The 20,649-nt window shown below is 44.4% G+C and overlaps 1 protein-coding gene across 3 annotated transcripts in view; it reads right to left on the bottom strand.

The window, feature by feature from the left end:
• Window positions 1-20,649, bottom strand: part of LOC122786159 (collagen alpha-1(XIV) chain-like) — a 63,942-nt gene that overhangs the window by 20,398 nt on the left and 22,895 nt on the right. For all 3 annotated transcript variants that reach the window (XM_044052218.1, XM_044052220.1, XM_044052221.1), the window contains 24 exons: window positions 20,451-20,577; window positions 19,828-19,973; window positions 19,264-19,393; window positions 18,706-18,845; window positions 18,067-18,193; window positions 17,830-17,969; window positions 16,377-16,509; window positions 15,155-15,199; window positions 14,694-14,839; window positions 12,262-12,391; window positions 11,696-11,818; window positions 10,185-10,334; window positions 9,809-9,925; window positions 9,423-9,572; window positions 8,819-8,893; window positions 8,582-8,721; window positions 7,581-7,704; window positions 7,293-7,436; window positions 6,938-7,102; window positions 6,815-6,853; window positions 6,576-6,714; window positions 6,009-6,151; window positions 5,825-5,934; window positions 786-944 (listed from right to left, as the gene is read on the bottom strand). In XM_044052218.1, the coding sequence (XP_043908153.1) occupies window positions 786-944; window positions 5,825-5,934; window positions 6,009-6,151; window positions 6,576-6,714; window positions 6,815-6,853; window positions 6,938-7,102; window positions 7,293-7,436; window positions 7,581-7,704; window positions 8,582-8,721; window positions 8,819-8,893; window positions 9,423-9,572; window positions 9,809-9,925; window positions 10,185-10,334; window positions 11,696-11,818; window positions 12,262-12,391; window positions 14,694-14,839; window positions 15,155-15,199; window positions 16,377-16,509; window positions 17,830-17,969; window positions 18,067-18,193; window positions 18,706-18,845; window positions 19,264-19,393; window positions 19,828-19,973; window positions 20,451-20,577 (3,042 nt within the window). The remainder of the gene's footprint in view (window positions 1-785; window positions 945-5,824; window positions 5,935-6,008; window positions 6,152-6,575; window positions 6,715-6,814; window positions 6,854-6,937; window positions 7,103-7,292; window positions 7,437-7,580; window positions 7,705-8,581; window positions 8,722-8,818; window positions 8,894-9,422; window positions 9,573-9,808; window positions 9,926-10,184; window positions 10,335-11,695; window positions 11,819-12,261; window positions 12,392-14,693; window positions 14,840-15,154; window positions 15,200-16,376; window positions 16,510-17,829; window positions 17,970-18,066; window positions 18,194-18,705; window positions 18,846-19,263; window positions 19,394-19,827; window positions 19,974-20,450; window positions 20,578-20,649) is intronic.

The raw sequence follows: 20,649 nt of genomic DNA, 5'->3' as shown, positions 1-20,649 counted from the left end.
CTGTAAACTACTCTGTTAATACACTGTAGAAACACTATTAATACACCGTAAACTACACTGTTAATGCACTGTAAACTACACTGTTAATACACTGTAAATTACTCTGTTAATACACTGTAAACTATTCTTTTAAAAGACTGTAAACTACACTGTTAATACACTGTAAACTACTCTGTTAATACACTGTTAATACACCGTAAACAACGCTGTTAATACACTGTAAACTACTCTGTTAATACACTGTAAACTACACTGTTAATACACTTTAAACTACACTGTTAATACTCTGTAAACAACGCTGCTAATACGCTGTAAACTACTCTGCTAATACACTGTAAACTACTCTGTTAATACACTTTAAACTACACTGTTAATACACTGTAAATTACTCTGTTATTACATTATAAATTACCCTGTCTATACACTGTAAATTACTCTGTTAATACACTGTAAAATACACTGTTAATACACCGTTAACTACACTGTTAATACACCGTAAACTACACTGTTAATACACCGTAAACTACACTGTAAATGCACTGTAAACTACTCTGTTAATAAACTGTAAACTACACTGTTAATACACTGTAAACAACTGCTTTACAAGTCACTAGTTTATGTATTTGTGTCGTCAGTGCGGTTTCAAGCAGCCGTGCTGTGATGACTCCGCCCACGTTGAGGAGGAGCTATGAGGTAATGGAAAACCAGACCAAACCTTCTTGAGTCGAGCCGTGCATGTAAAAGCGCCATAAGTGTGTGTGTGTGTGTGTGTGTGTGTTAGTCACCGGTGCAGAGCTGTCCTTGTTCCCCCTGGATCGAACCATCCGGCCCAGAACCTCCCTCCCGTCAGTGGTGATGTTCCCCGCAGCGTTGATGCTTTTCTCTGCCACCATCTTGCAGTCAATCATCACTCTAGCACTCGTCTTGCTGATGGCGATGTGAAGCTGAAGAGAAAGAAGACTCCATCAGTCTTCTCCTTCTTTTTTAAACTTGATTTTGTGAGTGTGTGTGTGTATCAGACAATGTTTACACTCTTCACTCTCCCACACCAAAGGGGAGACCAGCAGGTCTACTGCTGCCTCGTGTGGTCACTTTGTGTCACTGAGGTCAATCTGAAAGGAGGATTTCAAAACACTGAAGTGACAAAATCAGACATTAGAAGTTAGTGATGGAGGCAGCAGTGGATCAGCAGCTCCTGTGTGTGTGACGTTAAAATCACTGATTTTCTCTCTGAGCTTTGGTATGGGAGAGTGAGTGGTTTACAAACTTCAGTTTCCTGTTGGAAAAGCCTGTCTCACAGTGAGATAAAGACGTGAACATGTGACGTAGTTATTGTAGACTTGAGCTGACATGTTAAAGTGGCTAAAATCCTTTGTGTCTCAGGCCGGTTCTCAGCAGCAGGGGGCGCTCATGTGCCTGCACCTCATGTAACCAGAGTTCTCTGCTCTGTGTCAACATGTTGTCATGTGACACAGGATAGTGTTAAGAAAACGTGAAAATAAAATCATGTTCAGATGCTTTTATACAGGGATGTAATTAACATTCACAACAGTACAAATTAAAAAAGTAGCGTTTGAATATTTTGGCAGAGAAATGCACAAAGCAGCAAAAACACACACACACAAAGAAAACAGGTCATAAACCTTAAAATAAAAAAGCCTGCTCTGTAATTTTCTAAATATAATTGTGACACATCAGCACGACACTACTGCAGCTGTCGCACTTTCAGATTGCAACTCTGTTCTTTACGTGAACGCAGCGTTTTTCTTCCTTTAGAGACAAAAGGCAAACTCTGCGACAGTGGAGAGACAAACACACAAACAAACAAACAAACACACAAACAAACCTCAGTGTGCATTTGGACTATCTGGGTATCTCATAGGACTACTGGAATTAAGCTAAGTATCACTTCTGTAGGTCTTTCTTATTTGGTTGCTATTTCATTAATTGCTATTTTATCTAACTGTGTTGCTTGACTTTAGTGACTTTTGACTTGTCTGTGTAGTTAAGGTGAAAGTTGTTTAAGATATTTTGTCTGCTAGGTCAAAGACAAAGTTGTTATTGTTGCTGTTTTGACCTAGTTTCTATTGAGCCAACACCATCACCAGGTGAGAAGTTTCACTGGCTACAGGGGAGTGGCCAACACAGCTGCAACCAATCAGCACCTATTCAGGTGTCTTTTAAAAAGCAGCACTTACTTTGAAGCGGCAGCTTCAGCGGCAGACTCTTCAGACGAAGACTCAGGAAGACAAAGACAAAGGAGTCTAAACGGAGTCAAGACTCAGGAAGACAAAGACAAAGGAGTCTAAACCGGAGTCAAGACTCAGGAAGACAAAGACAAAGGAGTCTAAACCGGAGTCTAACAAGGAGGCTAATGAGGCTAAGTACCTGTACCTACAACTGTTTTCTACTTTTCACATATGTGCGTTTTCTCCATTCCTGTTCATGTCTCTTCTCATAGATATTACAAACCTCACAATCACTCACAGCATCACCGTAACCTTTCCTCACTTATCTATCCCACCCGCTCCACACACATCCAACACCTTGTTGCAGGGGGCCTATGGAACTGCCAGTCAGCTACCCGCAAGACTGAGTTCATCTCTGGCTTTGCTACTGAGCAATGTCTAGACTTCCTTGCTCTCACAGAGACTTGGATAACACCCTCCAACACAGCCACCCCTGCGGCTCTCTCCTCCGCCCACTCCTTCTCCCACACACCCAGATCCACTGGAAGAGGTGGCGGGACAGGTCTGCTTATCAACCCCAACTGGACTTTCACTCTTTTCCCACTGCCTCACTTCTCTTCACAGTGGATTGAATTTCATGCTGTAACTGTAACTCACCCAGTAAAACTCATCATTGTTGTCATCTACCGTCCACCAGGCCCATTGGGACACTTCTTGGAGGAACTAGATGTCCTCCTCTCAAACATTCCAGAAAATGGTCCACCACTTGTTCTTCTTGGTGACTTCAACATCCAGAGAAGTCATCTGATCTACTTCTTCTACTTTCATCTCTTTCTCTCTCACTTGCTCCTTCTCCACCAACTCACAAAGCTGGCAATCACCTTGACCTCATCTTCACCAGAAACTGCTCCACCTCCGACCTCAAGGTAACCCCACTTCATGTCTCTGATCATTTCTTCATTTCCTACTCTCTCCCACTCTCCCAATCTGATGATCTCATCTCATCAGATATTGCACTTGTCCGTTGCAACATTCGCTCACTCTCTCCCTCCTCTCTCTCCTCAACTGTTCTATCAGCACTTCCTTCAGCTGACTCCTTCTCCCTCATGCATCCCAACTCTGCCACAGACACCTTCCTCTCTACTCTGTCCTTCTCTCTTGACTCTCTCTGTCCTCTTACTTCCCGGCGGGTTCATAAGTCCTCCCCAGCCCCGTGGTTGTCGGACTCAGTGCGTGCTGAGAGAGCCACGATACGGGGAGCAGAAAGAAAATGAAGGAAATCAAAACACCCTGACGACCTGCTTTCCTATCACTCTCTCCTCTCCACCTTCACTGCCTCTATCTCTGCAGCCAAACAATCTTTCTATCAGACTAAAATTCAATCCTCCTTCTCTAACCCCAAAAAACTTTTCTCTATCTTCTCTAACCTCCTTGATCCCCCCACCCCCCTCCTCCTTCCTCCCTTCTACCAATTCACTTTGTCAACTACTTCACAAAAAAGGTAGATGACATTCGCTCTTCTTTCTCAACCCCACCTCCTGATCTCACCACTCTACCAACCACACATTCAGCTCCTTCTCTATCCTCTTTCTCCCCTCTATCTCAGGATCAAGTTCTTTCCCTAATAACCTCTGCCCGCCCCACCTCCTGCCCCCTTGACCCTATCCCCTCTCACCTTCTTCAGTCAATTGCTTCTGATCTTCTTCCTTTCCTCACCCACCTCATTAACACATCTCTGTCATCTGGTTGCTTTCCGGACTCTCTTAAAGAGGCCAGAGTGACCCCCCTCCTTAAAAAACCCACCCTTGACCCGTCTGAAGTAGATAACTACAGACCTGTCTCTCTTCTTCCTTTTCTCTCCAAAACTCTGGAGCGTGCTATCTTTAATTACATTACATGTCATTTAGCAGACGCTTTTATCCAAAGCAACTTACAATGGAATTGAGTACAATCAGCCAGGGGTGGAGTCGAACTTGCAACCATTGCGTCCATGATGTCTTTCGCACACAGGGCACTGGTCTTAACCACTGAGCCACTCCACCCAATCAACTCTCATCTTACCTTCACCGGAACAACCTTCTTGATCCTCTTCAGCCTGGTTTTAAAGCAGGTAACTCGACCGAAACTGCACTTTCTGCCTCTCTCTCCTCTTTGCTAATCCTCTTGGACCTTTCTGCAGCATTTGACACAGTCAACCACCAGATCCTTACTTCCTCCCTTCAAGAACTAGGTATCTCAGGCTCTGCACTTACCCTACTCTCGTCCTATCTTCAAAACCGAACATACAGAGTAACCTGGAGAGGATCCGTGTCGGAACCCTGTCCTCTAGCTACTGGGGTCCCTCAGGGTTCTGTCTTGGGCCCTCTCCTCTTCTCTCTATACACCAACTCTCTTGGTTCGGTTATTCGCTCTCATGGTTTTTCCTATCACAGCTACGCCGATGACACCCAACTCATTCTCTCTTTTCCCAGCTCCGACACACAGGTAGCAGAACGGATCTCCGCTTGTCTGACTGACATATCTCAGTGGACGTCTGACCAGTAACTGAAACTGAATCTCGACAAGACTGAATTTCTTTTTCTCCCAGAAAAAAGCTCTCCCACCACAGACCTAACCATCACCCTCGACAACTCTGTGGTTACTTCTTCTCATACCGCAAGGAACCTGGGTGTGACACTTGATGACCATCTCTCCCTCACTGCAACAGCTAGATCTTGCAGATACATGTTGCACAACATCCGAAGGATACGGCCTCTTCTAACCCAGAAGGCGGCACAGGTTCTGGTCCAGGCTCTTGTCATCTCACGCTTGGATTACTGCACCTCCCTCCTGGCTGGTCTCCCTGCGTGTGCCATACGACCTCTGCAACTCATCCAGAATGCAGCAGCTCGACTGGTCTTCAACTTACCAAAGTTCTCCCACACTACACCGCTCCTCCGCTCCCTTCACTGGCTTCCTGTAGCTGCTTGCATCCACTTCAAGACTCTAGTGCTTGCGTTCCATGCTACAAACGGATCTGGTCCAGCCTACATCCAGGACATGATCAAAACCTACACCCCAGCCCGCCCACTCCGCTCTGCATCGGCAAACCGGCTCGCTGCCCCCTCACTGAGAGGATCGCAGAGACACTCGCAGAACTCCAGACTGTTCACTGTCCTAGCTCCCATATGGTGGAACGAGCTCCCCATCGACATCCGGACAGCTGAAAGCCTCCACTTCTTCCGCCGCTGACTAAAAACAAATTTCTTCCGACTATACCTCGACTAAGACGACAAAAACAAAACAAAAAAAAACAAAAAACTTGTACATCGCATTTATGACTAGCACTTCATAGTTTGGCTTACTTGAAGCTCTTACTTACTTCTAGCTCTTAGTTGTACCCAAATGTTTAAATGGACTTTTGTAAGTCGCTTTGGATAAAAGCGGCTGCTAAATGACATGTAATGTAATGTAAAAGGTGCACATTAACCACTCAGGTACAAACGCCTCGATTTATTTCATACGAATAAAGAATAAAGCAAGGAGCATTTTATTTTATAAGAATAACTACAATGAAAGATAACATAAAAACGTGTTTGTGACTTCTAAGATTAACAAATAAAAATGTAATGTTATCATATTTAAATGTCACTGACCTTATGGAAGCTGCCATAGAAGAGCTTTTTGATTTCTTCCCCCTCAAATGTCACTGTCTGAAACTCTGCTTTGTAGTCATTGTTGAAGAAGGTCAGAGTTTTTCCTCCATCTGCAGGGAAACAAACAAACAAACGTGTCTGAAATGTCGTCCTTCATTTTAAGACTGTGTGGGCGGAGACTCACTGTCCAGGATGACGCCCACCAGCGGCTCATTGTTCTTGTTGAGGATTTCCCACACAGCGAACGGCTCCTCGGGCGTGTTGGGCAACAGCCTGAAGAGCAGAGTGATGGTGTAGTCTGAGGGAAGACCTTCAGGGTGGATGAACCTGTGACGGAGGAGGAACGTTAACATGAGTTCCGCTAAAGTAGTAGCTAACTAAAGTACAAAGGAACATGTAGTAGCTGCTACCTGGTTATTTTCATGGTAACTAACAATGCAGCCGCTACCAGGTCATAGTGATAGCTAATGTAGCAGCTGCTAAACGTACAATGTAAAACAAACCCAAATAAATAAGCAAAAATTCATTTTACACCATATCAAAGGTCATTGTGGCTAAAGTAGTAGCTACCTTAATTAGATAATAACATATGGTGACTGCTAACTAGTCATGGTAGCTAATTTAGCAGCTGCTAACCAAACACGGTGACATTAATAGCTAACTACAGTCAACACTGAGACTGTGGTGAAACTGATTAGCACTCTTGCTCTTTGACCGTGTGAAATGTTTGAATCAAGCTAAAACATCGTACCTGGTCGGCTGAGCGAGGAGTGCGTCACTCTGCACGTGGAAACATGGGAAGGTGTTGAAGGTTCCAGGTACCATGGAAACGCCGGGGACGCCGCTGTAGCGATTCTCCACGAGTCCAAACAGCTCCATCATGTGAAAACCTGACGACAGGTGGCACAAATGCAGTGTGAGCGTCACCTACAGCGACCCCTACAGGCCACCGTATATTCACCCCGCACAGTTCGCCTCCGTTTCTCTCACCTGGCATCATGCTGCCGCTCATCGGTATCGACGGACAAGCTGCAGCAACAGAGTCGAGTCGTTGAGTAAGAGGAAAGTAAACACTGGAATCATCGTTGTTATTGGTTTTTATTGGTAACTCACTGGCTGTCGCGGCTTCACACACGAATGTCACCAGCTTCTCCTCGATCTTCTTGAAGGCGTCCAGGTCGTCCACGAAGAACACGTGTCTGTCGCTGGGTTTGCTCGCGATGCTCACCAGCTCACCATAGTCGGCGTCGGCAAAGCCAATCGCAAACACGATGTAACCTTCACAGAGCGTCGGAAAGAAGAGCTTTTATTTTCTTAACACAAACAAGAAGAAGAGGAAGAGGAAGAAGAGGAAATGAGTGAGTGAGTGAGTGAGTGACTGACTGACTGAGAGTGAGTGTGTGACTGGAAACAACTTTATGCCACATTTCATCGAACAAGACAAAAACAAAAACATAAGAGTTCTGACCTTCCATCTGCATCACCTTGGAAACCTTGTTGACGTCGTCCTGGGATCGACCATCAGTGAGGACCACGAGGACGTTGGGGATTCCCCGCCTGACTCCGCCCTCTGATGTGAAGATTTTATCCTTCACGTGCTGGATGGCTCGACCTGATTGGACAAGTAGAGACAAACAAAAATATGTTAGACAAAAATGGTGGGAAAAGAGGAAAAATCTTAAGTTAACCCGAGCCTCGGATATGAGGTTCTGCCTCATGGGGGGGCTGCATCTTTCCTTGTGACCCAAACGCACACCTGTCTTCGTGTTCCCTCCCTTGTAAGAAATGCGTTTGATGGCGTCCAGCAGTCCTTCTTTGTCGCTGTACGAGTTGAGCTTAAACTCTGTGCGAGCGTCGTCACTGAACTGGACCATGGCCACCTGAGAGACACACACACACACACACACACACACACACACACACACACACACACACACGCACAATCTGTTCAATTAAACCACAGCTGCCACATTTGTCAAATGTCAGATCAATAGATAAAAAATATCTATATCCACCAGTTACCCTTTTATGAAAGGGTCAGGTGAGTACCGATATCACAAACGCGAGTATTTCACCGATTTATATCCAAAAGCGCTATTTACCAGAAATTGTCAGGTGGTGAGCCAAACATCACAAACACGAGTATTATATATCACAAACGCCGTAGTATTTACCAGACGAAATGCTAGTATTATCATCACCAATATCACAAACAGCGACGCAAGTATTACAAACGTATCACACAGTATTTAAATAATATCACAAACGCGAAAGTATTTAACGATATCACAAAGGCAAGTATTTAACGATATCACAAACGCGATATCACAATCGCGGTATTTTAACCCATATAGTATTTACCATCAGTATTTATATCACAACGACGCATCACAAAAAGTATTTAATGATATCACAATGAGTATTTACTATTTAACGACATCACAACGTAGTCACAAAGGCAATATTTAACGATATCACAACACAAAGGTATTTACATCAAAACGAGCGATATCACAAACGCAGTATTTTATCACAACGCGCAGTATTTAACGATATCACAAAGGCAAGTATTTAATGATATCACAATCGCGAGTATTTAACGATATCACAAACACGAGTATTTAACGATATCACAAAGGCAAGTATTTAACGATATCACAAACGCGAGTATTTAACAATATCACAAACGCGAGTATTTACCAATATCACAAACGCGAGTATTTATTTTTAAGGGTTGTTCAGTGGACCCGGGGTCACCTGTGTGCCGTCTGGCCCGATCCGGTCCAGAGCGCCCACGGTGCTGTGCAGGAAGCGGATGATCTTCAGGAAGCTTTCATCACCGATGCTCCAGGATCCGTCGATCAGGAAGACCAGGTCGGCTTTAGCCGCCTTACACACTGAACAGAGGGGGAGGAGTCACAACGATGTATCATCGTTGTACCTTGTCACATTTGTCTCCGACAGAACCATGAGGCTACGCCTTTGTGCTCTTACCTTCTTTGGCAGCAGGGATTGTGGGTAGTGGTGTGGTGGTGGGAGGTTTGGTTGGTGGCTGGGTCGGGACAGGTACTGCACGCACACGCACACGCACACGCACACACACACACTTATCAGAAGACGTGTTACATGACTCTAAAATTACACTTCCCCCTCGTAAATATAAATGAAAATGAGGAGTGTGTGTGTGTGTGCACGCACATATGTGTGTGCGTGTGTACTAGGGATGCAACGGTACAGTTTTCCCACGGTTCCGTACGCATCGCGGTTTTTGGGCCACAGTAACGGTTTCGATATGTTAATATAAAACTACTCAGACTAGCAAAGGCAACATTGCATTGTGAAAATAATCAAACCACAAACTTTAACAGAAGTACATAAAACCACACAAATGAAATATAAATCTAAAGTTAAATACATTGTTTCTGCACTGTTCAGGCAGCGTTTACATGCAGAGTGCTGATTGGCTCTGAAGGTGGCATGAGCACTGAGTCTGAACAGTGCAGCTGCTCCGTGGATCTCATCTGTTCAAGGTTTCGATAAAGTTTTGTGACAAACCAAAATAGCGCTCGGAACCGGGCGTATCGTAGTGTGCACTCACACGTCCTCTCCACAGCGGTGACGGCAGGTCCTTCAGTTCCGTCCTGCAGTTGAGCGTAAACACTGATCTTATACTGAGTGTTTGGCTTGAGGTTATTGAAACAGTGTCTGTTTGTTCCTCCGCTCAACTTCACCTCCTGTTTCTGACCGTCTGTGTGCGACATACAGAGAGAAAACATCACAACTGCTCAGAACACACACACACATATACTTTTTAATTCTTCAACATTTATAATCAGATTACATCGTCCTGTGGAGATTTCACAGCAGTGGACCCAATAGACTTAATCAGATTATAATCCTGAACAGGCACAGGATGGAGTGAAGTGTATCGTCGGGTTCAGAATAAGGGGAGTGGTCAGATTAGAGAGGTGGGTGTGTACTCACTGAGGAGGGATTCCATGACGACTCTGTAGGCGCTGGCGTGTCGCTGTGTCTGCCACTGAGCGCACAAACTGCTCATCCTCACCTGGTACACGCTCAGGCTAGTCACGCCCAGGTACACTGAGAGACAGAGGGGGCGGAGTTAAGCCATCTGTGATGACTAATGTTCCAGTGACGTGTCATCGACGTAAACAGAGTCACGACGACACGACATAAATGAGCAGTAAACAGATAAAATAATCAAAGCTAATTATCGTTCCAAACTCAAAGACTCTGGTTCCACTTTATTGGACCGAGTGTGAGCTGGTTCACTAAGAGAACCAAGAAGGTTCTGAGGGGAACCGGAGAAGGTCCTGGTTCTGAAGGTGCGACGACTTACGGGTCTTGGCTCTTCCTGACAAAGCGTCACTGGATCCCGTCGTGTACGAGGCGATGACCTTGATGCTGTAGTCCGTCCCACTGAGCAGGTTCACGATCAGCATTGTGTTCACGTCTTCTCCCACAAATGTCTCCAGAGCCGAACCAGGAGCTGCAGAGAGAGAGGAACAGCAGTTGATTGAAGTCGACCACATCTAATCTGACCATGTGTGTTCTGACCATGTCTAATCTGACTACATCGAATATAACCACATCTAATCTGACCAGGTCTAATCTGACCATGTGCGATCTGACTACATCTAATCTGACCATGTCTAATCTGACCACATTTTATCTGACCACGTCTAATCTGACCACGTCTAATCTGACCATGTGTAATCTGACCACATGTGTAATCTGACCACATGTGATCTGACCATGTCTAATCTGACCACGTCTAACCTGACTACATCTAATCTGACCATGTCTAATCTGACCACATTTTATCTGACCACATCTAATCTGACCATGTCTGTCTAATCTGACCATGTCTAATCTGACCACGTCTAATCTGACCACGTCTAATCTGACCATGTGTAATCTGACCACATGTGATCTGACCATGTCTAATCTGACTACATCTAATCTGTCCATGTCTAATCTGACTACATCTAATCTGACCAGGTCTAATCTGACTACGTCTAATCTGACCACATGTGATCTGACCAGGTCTAATCTAACTACATCTAATCTGACCACGTGTGATCTGACTACATCTAATCTGACCATGTCTAACCTGACCATGTCTAATCTGACTACATGTAATCTGTCCATGTCTAATCCGACCACGTTTTATCTGACTACATCTAATCTGACCATGTCTAATCTGACTACATCTAATCTGACCAGGTCTAATCTGACCACGTTTTATTTGACTACATCTAATCTGACCATGTCTAATCTGACTACATCTAATCCGACCATGTCTAATCTGACAACATCTAATCATTCCACGTCTAATCTGACCACGTTTTATCTGACTACATCTAATCTGACCATGTCTAATCCGTCCACGTTTTAACTGACTACGTCTAATCTGACCATGTCTGATTTGACCATGTCTAATCTGACTACATCTAATCTGACCAGGTCTAATCTGACCATGTTTTATCTGACTACATGTAATCTGTCCATGTCTAATCCGACCACGTTTTATCTGACTACATCTAATCTGACCAGGTCTAATCTGACTACATCTAATCTGTCCACGTTTTATCTGACTACGTCTAATCTGACCATGTCTGATTTGACCATGTCTAATCTGACTACATCTAATCTGACCAGGTCTAATCTGACCATGTTTTATTTGACTACATCTAATCTGACCATGTCCAATCTGACTACATCTAATCCGACCATGTCTAATCTGACTACATGTAATCTGACCAGGTCTAATCCGACTACATCTAATCTGACCAGGTCTAATCTGACTACATCTGATTTGAGCATGTGTGTGTGTGCGTGTGTGTGTACCAGACAGAGGCTGGTAGACGACTCTGTAGCCCATGGTGGGTGAAGGTGGAGCGTCCCAGCTGATCCTGAAACGATTGTACCACTCCTCAGACACTCGCAAGTTCTTCGGGGCTGAAAGAGGAACTGAGGACGGACAGAGAGAAGTTTTTATCAACGTTTTGTTGCTTAAATAATAAATAACATGACAGGACTTACATCTGTTACATGGATGAGCTGCGTTCCATTTACATTACCGCTCCATGCAGGAGTTTTTACGTGATCACGTCTTAATCTCACTGTTAGACAGACTTTTCCATCTGCCTCGTGTGGTCACTGTGTGTCACTGGAGTCAATCTGAATAAAGTTTTTCAAATGCCGAATTGACAAAATCAGACATTTGAATTTAGTGATGAGGCAGCAGTGGATCAAAACAACTCCTGTGTGTGTGATGTTAAAATCACTGATTTTCTCTCTGGACTTTGGTTTGGGAGAGTGAGTGGTTTACTGACTCTAACAGTGAGATAAAGACAATTCCCTTTTAATATACAACATTTTACAGTGGATTGATGACATATGACGTGACTCACGTGTTCGTCCCGTCTGTGACGCCGTTGGTCCGTCGCCCTCGGAGTAAACGGGAGTGACGGCGACTTTGTACTCGGTGTCAGAGAGAAGAGGCTGCAGGATCAGGCTGCTCTGTCCGGTGGGAACTGTTCTCTGCACACGCACACACACACACGCACAGTATAGAGTGTCTAATCTCAAACTAAAGACAAACTGATGAAAAAGACTGTTTTTTTTGTGTTTTTATCTGTACAAACATACCTGAGCAGAAAGTGCAGCATTTTATTATTTACCGATTTCACAAATGTGAGATTATACTTATTCAGAAACCACAAATGTGAGATTATACTTATTCAGAAACCACAAATATGAGATTATACTTATTCAGAAACCACAAACATGAGATTATATTTATTCATAACAATAATAATAAAACAAAACCTAAACCTGGATGTTGCGCTGCAGGTTGAGTGGTTTTGTAATTAAGTGAAAATATTTTATTGTTGTCTTTTTTTGGGACGTTTTCTGTCATAAACGCTGACCTTGTCAGGATCACAAGTTCTCATGGAGACCAAAACCTGGACCTCATGAGGCAAAACCTCCTCATTTTCTGAGGAACTTGAGTCAATGCAAAGTCCTGAGAAGAATAGCAGCACAAACCTGTGTGTGTGTGTTGCTGCCTTTTTCATCAGACTGAGCTGGAATTGATTTGTCGAGGCTCACAGAGATGTTTTTTTTTTCCCCTTCTTTTTCAGGAAGTGCAGACGAGACTGAACACGCTCAGAATGCAAAGACACACACACACACACACACACACACACCTCTTTCATCCATGCTGTGAATGTGAACATGGTTTCATGAAGAATTGAACAGATTCAGGGGAAAAGAACAGAATATCGACTAAAGAGTGAAAGTCCAGAGTCACAGTCGAATGAACACATGAAAGTGTGTGAGTGAATAATTCAACCTGTTAACTAAGTACTTTCCTCAGGGATCAAAAACACACTGCATGTGGGCGTGTCCAACTCTGATATTGATATTTACAGAGATGGTATAGGAGCCGAATGTGTTTGATTGTGTTATGAGGTTTGGTGTAATTCACTCAATGTGTGTGTGGGGTCGCTGTGCTCTCAGAGGGGGAGCTCAGGTGTATATAGGTGGCATTATCACAGTCCTTGTCAGGTTTTTGACCCGGAAGGGCAAACGGTTTTCAACCGCTGTGGCGCGGAGGCGCTCCTCATGAAACTGTTTTTGATTGTTTGATGGAATTTCCTTATGTATGGAAAATGCACAGCAATAAATCCAATATATTGCAACTCAACGTCAACCAGGTTATCCGGAGTTAGAAACCTCAGTAGTGGAAGTTTTAGACTGAGCTCCTTTAATAGATGGTAACACACCATCACCATATCACTAACACAAACGTGACTTTATAACAAACGCAAGTTTCTACTGACTCCGATACCACAGGCATAATCTCCTTATTCTGCAAGGAAGGCCGTCAGCGCCGTGTACAGCGTCATCATCAAAGAGCTGCAAACCAAACGTGATGAAGAGTCACGGCATATTTGTTTGAGAAAAAGGCTGATGATGATGATCACATGACGAGGTTCAGAGAGCGAATAACAGTGAATGAAGAGAGCTTGTGGTGGAGAGTGGGCTCAGGCTTGTACAAAGCAACGTTATATTATTTTTGATCACGCACCTGTTTGAAACGGTTTTATTGATGAAAATAAATCAATAATGACGCATACACCAAATTGGAGCTAACGTTAGCGCCAGGTTCGGGGAAGGTGCAACTGATAATATCAGCACAACGATTTTAACAAGAACCGACAAGTCGACGTCACAGCAAACGCAATCACGTGTCGGCTCATCTGTGAAATCGATCCTTCTTCATACAGAGATTGTGCACATGCGCAAACATGCACTGTTTGTTTACTTTATGCTGCGTTCAAGGACAATATCAGAGGTTGGAATTTCCCAGTTGAAATATCCAGATGCATGTCATTCCCATTGTTGTGTGGCGTCAGATAAATGATTCTCCGTGAAGTCGGGGCAGATGATTTGTGCTGAGTAAGGACTTGGACTTTGAGCGGAGTTCCAGTACTTTTTGTAGTAGGTCGGAAAATTCCTACTGTCTCGAACACAGCATTACTATGTGCGAGGGCCACTGTGACCCGCGAAAACTGTCAATCTCAAGTTCCATCACAGGCAGATTTGACCTCCTGACCTCAAAGTGCACCTGCGTGTTTTTCTTTGAACTGTTTTATGGATAAGATTTCACAAACAATCCTGTTTTCGCACATCATACCAACATTACGATAAATGTTGCTAACGTCACAATTTTGTTTTACCAATATTATGAGAAAATCATGTTACTAAAGCTCTGTATTTTCAAAATAAAAGCTGTCATCACTGGATTAAAAAGGGATTATTTCAGATGACGTCTCACCGTCTCCTCTGCGCGGTCTCCCTTGGCGCTGACGTAGCTCAGGCGATAATGGCGGACGTTCCTGGAGTCGGCCGGTTGCCACGACACACGCAGACTGTACGTGGTTTCATCGTCGATCCTCATGTTCCTCACGCCGAAGCGAGCAGCTGGAGCACAAACAAGAGAAGAAGAAAAACAACGTCACATCAACATGTCCCACAGATTTGATGATGAGGAAAATTCAGTGGGTGTTCCTAATAAACTGACCACTGAGCAAATACTTTATATTGTTTATAAAAATTATTATTTACCACGTTTAAGATTGAAGGACTTGATATTAATTTCACCCATTTTCTAAATCATGTTAAATTGAATTCATTTTATTTTGTTAAATAATCAATTTCCTCGTGTTCAATTGTCGTTTGTCGTCGCTGAAGACTGAAACATCTGGGAGAGGGGGAGGAGCCAGGAAATAGATTTACCTGCTGTGGATGTGGTCGTCGTGGCAACGGTGGTTAATCTTTCAACTGAAAATTGTAAATATTTCCAAAATCAAGTTAAAGTGGAAACAAAATAATGAATGATACAGGATTTTTTTAAACTTAAGCAAGAGTTAGCATAACAATCACACATCATATTTGACCAGAAGCTACAGTAGCGACTCCTAGCTGCTAGTATTTGAGCTACATTAGCTGCTAATGTCAAACACACATGTGTTTAGCTACAGTAGCTGCTAACATTAAACACACATGTTACAGTGTTTAGCTACAGTAGCTGCTAACATCAAACACCAATGCTACAGTGTTTAGCTACAGTAGCTGCTAACATCAAATACACATGCTACAGTAGCTGCTAACATCAAACACACATGTTACAGTAGCTGCTAACATCAAACACATATACTACATTGTTTAGCTACAGTAGCTGCTAACATCAAACACACATGTTACAGTGTTTAGCTACAGTAGCTGCTAGCATCAAACACACATGTTACAGTGTTTAGCTACAGTAGCTGCTAGCATCAAATACCAATGCTACAGTGTTTAGCTACAGTAGCTGCTAACGTCAAACACCAATGCTACAGTGTTTAGCTACAGTAACGTCAAACACCAATGCTACAGTGTTTGGCTACAGTAATAACATCAAACACATATACTACATTGTTTAGCTACAGTAGTTGCTAACATCAAACACATATTACGGTGTTTAGCTACAGTAGCTGCTAACATCAAACACATATACTACATTGTTTAGCTACAGTAGCTGCTAACATCAAACACATATACTACATTGTTTAGCTACAGTAGCTGCTAACATCAAACACACATGTTACAGTGTTTAGCTACAGTAGCTGCTAACATCAAACACATATACTACATTGTTTAGCTACAGTAGCTGCTAACATCAAACACCAATGCTACAGTGTTTAGCTACAGTAGCAGCTAACGTCTAACACCAATACTACAGTGTTTAGCTACAGTAGCTGCTAACGTCAAACACCAATGCTACAGTGTTTAGCTACAGTAGCTGCTAACATCGTTAGCTACAGTAGCTGCTAGCTGTTTTGAGCTCTCCTTATGGGGAGGATATGAAAGTGAGCGGCTTTAGCGCGGCTATAGCGCCCCCTTCTGTGTGATAAAACCCCTCAAACATTCACTAAACCTGAGCAATTCACATTAAAAGAGATTGTTTTGCCAAATTTACCAGTGGTTTCTATGACGATGGCCTCGTCGCTCTCGACCTCGTTAGCGTAGATGGCGGCAAGGAGGATTTCATACTCTGTGGCAGAACTGAGTCCTTTTATCAGGTAAGTGTTGATGTTTCCATTCAGCAGAACCTGAGACAAACAAACAGACACACAAACAAACAAACACACAAACAAACAGACACACAAACAGAAACACACAAAACAGAAACACACACAAACAGACACACACACAAACAGACACACAACAGTCACACACACACAGACACACAAACAAACAGACACACAGACATACAAACAACAGACACACACACAAACAGACACACAAACAAACAAACAGACACACAAACAGACACACAAACAAACATCATCATCATCAAAGTCTGATTCCAAATTCCCTAATCCTAATCCTTAATTAGGCCTAGACCTAATCCTAACCTGAAAACCCAGTTTTAATCCATAAACTACAATTACAGGATGTGACAGATGTCCTCACTTCTTGTGGTTTGTATGTTATTTTTTGTGACATATTATTCTTTATGAATTTTAAATAGCGACCTCCTTTTAACCTGGCTTTCAAAATAAGAGCCACTGATTTTGGCCTTTTACGACTTCCTGTATAAACATGTTGCCATGGCGCTTGTTAAAAATGATTTTGAGTTATCTCTTTTTCATAAAACATGCACGCACCCGTGCACTATCAGAGGTATTTAATGCCCGCACACTATACTGAAACGCCTTAACCGTGTCGCCTTCGCTGCATAAAGACTGAAAAACACGCGTGCGTACAGGAACGCGTAGTACACCAAATAATGAGGGTGACAGGTGATAAGTGTCGTGCCACGTGTGAACGCAGCAGACGCCTGTGCGCACGCTCGTCTCATGTACAAATAATTATTTAGCATTAAATTTAATATTATTAATGATTTATTTGTATTAAAACGACGTGTCTGGTGCTTGCGCTCATGTTGCGAGGCGCACGGTAAAAGTTTCTCCGTGTCATCAACACACGTTTTAATAAAGAACTGAAGCTTTTATTGCAGCAGGTCGAGGATGTTACAAAACACTGGTCACCTTTCAGCACCTGTGAGGTGAACAGCGGCATGTGCGTCTTTATACACGGGGGAAGCTCTCCTCTGACAACCAGGCTCATATTTGTAATGTTTTAATGACAGAGAATGCAACATTAGTATTTGTAAATAAAGTTAATCATTATTTGTACATTGAGACGAGCGTGCGCGCAGGCGTCCGCTGCGTTCACACGTGGCACGGCACGAATGACCCCTCGCTGTTCGATTTCCACAAACACTACACAGTGTGTCTGTGTGCTCATTAACAGTCACGCGTGGTCTTCATGTCACGTATTTGAGGCATCGTAGAGATGCTGCACACGCGTGTGTACGTGTGTGAGCGCGCACACACGCGCGCACATGCACACACACACACACACACCTCCTCACTGTCCCCTCCGTCAGTGGACGTCCAGGTGAGTCTGTACAGCACGACATCAGTGGCCGGATGTTGCCATGACACGCTGAAGCTGTTGGTAGTGATGTCACTGGTCCTCATGTCCACCGGGTCGGGTACAGTCTCTACACACACACACACAGATACAGACTTATTGTCATGGTAACAGTCGGCTGGACATCCCGTGCCGCAGAGGGACAGGAATCATTTGTCGGCTCCTACTTGTGGTGAAACTGTCCGTCACAGCGTCGGCCTGTCCTTCGTCGTAGAGGGCGAAGACGCCGACCGTGTACTCCGTCAGAGACGTCAGGTTCCTTAGCAACCAGGTGGTCACACGGCCGACGTCCACCTGTGAACACACTCTGTTAGAAAACTGCAGTCAGACACAGCTGAAGTCCACCACACCAGAGCTGCTGCTGCCTCGTGTGGTCACTTTGTGTCAATGACGTAAATCTGAAGCAACAATTTCAAATGTCGAATTCGCTAAAATAAGGCATTTGAACTTACAGTGTTTTACAGTGTACCTGGAGTTTCTCCTCCTCGTTACCTGGCACCTGCTTGTGACTCCACCCACTCCCTCTCCTCGCAGCCAGGACATGCAGCATGGCCCCCAGACACCATCTTGTTTTCTTGTTACTTTGGTTACAATGAACTTAGTTTTGTAACACATGACGGTGATGGAGGCAGCAGAGTGTGTGTGTGTGTGTGTGACGTTAAAATCACTGATTTCTCTGGACTTAGGTGTGGGAGAGTGAGTGGTTTACACACTTCTGTCTTACAGGGAGACAAAGACATCGTAGACGCCTCCACCTGCTTCTCACATGAACTGTCCCTTTAAACGCTGACGTGAAAACGTCTCACCTCGTTGGTCTGGACCCCGTTGGTCTTCACGTACATGATGCGGTACCCTTTGACCTTCCCGGAGGTGGAGTCCCAGGTGAGCTGGGCGGAGCTGTGGTCTACGGCTGAGAACCGCAAGTTCCTGGCCGGTGTCAACGGGACTGTGAAATCAGAAAAAACTATTTTACATTTAGAAAAACTTTCCTGCAAAAAACCCAGAAAACATAAAGCAGCGGCGTCTGATCCGACATAAACACCACAGAGACTGCACAACACGCCGGGGGCGGGGCTTACATCACACCAACGAGGGAGAGGAAGTGTGTGTGTGTGTCTGTCTGTGTGTGACACTTTTGTCACGTGTGGAGAACGTGCTGGGATGAGTCAAGGTCAAGGGTCAGGACAACGATCAAGTTCTTTAGGGACACAGAGGACACAGAGTACAGGGAGGACAGGGAGGACAGTGTATGTCAGCAGGTGACATACACCTGCCACCTGCTGACCTGGAGTGTTACTGCGTCTCATGTATGTTAGGTTTGTTTGTGCGAAAAGAGCAGTGACATCATGTGGGCGGGGACTCACGCGTGGTCTGCTGGCTGGTCATGGGGTCGCTGGCCTCCTCACCATACATGGCGTACACCGTCACTGTGTACTCGGTGTCTGGAGTCAAACCCTCGAGCTCCACCTCATTCACAGAGTCCTCCACCTTCACCTGCACACGCACACACACGCGCACACGCACACGCACACACACGCGCACACAGAACAGAACGAGGACACGATGTCTTAAATAAACAGCGTTATCTCTCTCTCTCACACCATGTCAGTGTCTCTCATCCATCCGTTTATCGTCTCATCAGCTGATCATATCTACTCGTCCGTCTGTCCTGTCCAGACACACAGACTCTGAGTCTCAGCCTGGTTTATATGACTGTTAATTCTTGTTTACAGCTCTCTGTCTGTGGGGGGGCGGCAGTGATGATGATGATGATGGCGAGTGTAATGAGGTCTGATGGGAGGAGCACAGATGGTCGTCCATACCTCGCTCCTCCTTCTGTTATGGGGACGTGGTTTTTGTCCCCACACAGAGGACAAGTCCCCGTTTGTGACTGTGTAAACACACACACACACACACACACGCCTCACCTCCTTCTCGTCAGCAGGGTCTCCCTCAGTCAACGGTGCGTACAGGATCATGTACCCAGAAGCCCCGGCGGCGATCTTCCAGCGAACCCTCATGGTGCTGTGAGTGACATCAAACAACTCCAGGTCGTTGACTGTGGGCAGGGCCACTGCAACACACACACACACACACACGTACACGTACACGCGCACACACACACAAGGCAGAGAAAGTGGATGAGTTTAAAATAATAATGAACTGTTTTGAACATCCAACAACAGACTGACTGCCAAATAGTGAGCTATTCTATTCATAGCCAAACAGACTGATTGCTAAATAGTGAACTGTTCCATTCATCCATGTCCAGACTGAGAGCAGTCAGTTAAGATTTATTATTGTTGTTTTTTGTCTGAATGAATTTACCATACATAATGTAACAGGGTCAGTTACTACAGTATATTTTCTAAAGGTACTGCATTTATATTTGACCCTGAATCTGAATAAACTGACTTGTCTTTCAGAAGTAGCTTCACACGTAGAAAGTTTAGGAAACTGTAAAAGTTTATTTTCATGTTTTCATTCTGTTGTTTCACGTTATCACAAGAAAGAAAGAAAACAGCAGTAAGAAGTCACGTGACAGACGTACATGTGGTGGCGCTCCCGCGCAGCGCCTCGCTGGCAGAGCTGCGGTACACGGCGAACACGGCAACCTGGTACTCGGTCAGAGAGTTGAGGTAGTTCAGTTCCACGCTGTTTTCTGATCCCTGAACCACCTGAAACACAGACCAGAACCGGTTACGACGCTGGACTGGGACAGCAATGGGACGTAAAGAGCGTTCAAAAAG

This window comes from Solea senegalensis, linkage group LG20, assembly GCF_019176455.1.
Source record: "Solea senegalensis isolate Sse05_10M linkage group LG20, IFAPA_SoseM_1, whole genome shotgun sequence".
In the NCBI taxonomy this organism is placed as follows: domain Eukaryota; kingdom Metazoa; phylum Chordata; class Actinopteri; order Pleuronectiformes; family Soleidae; genus Solea; species Solea senegalensis.
This window is presented reverse-complemented; position numbering and strand designations above follow the sequence as displayed.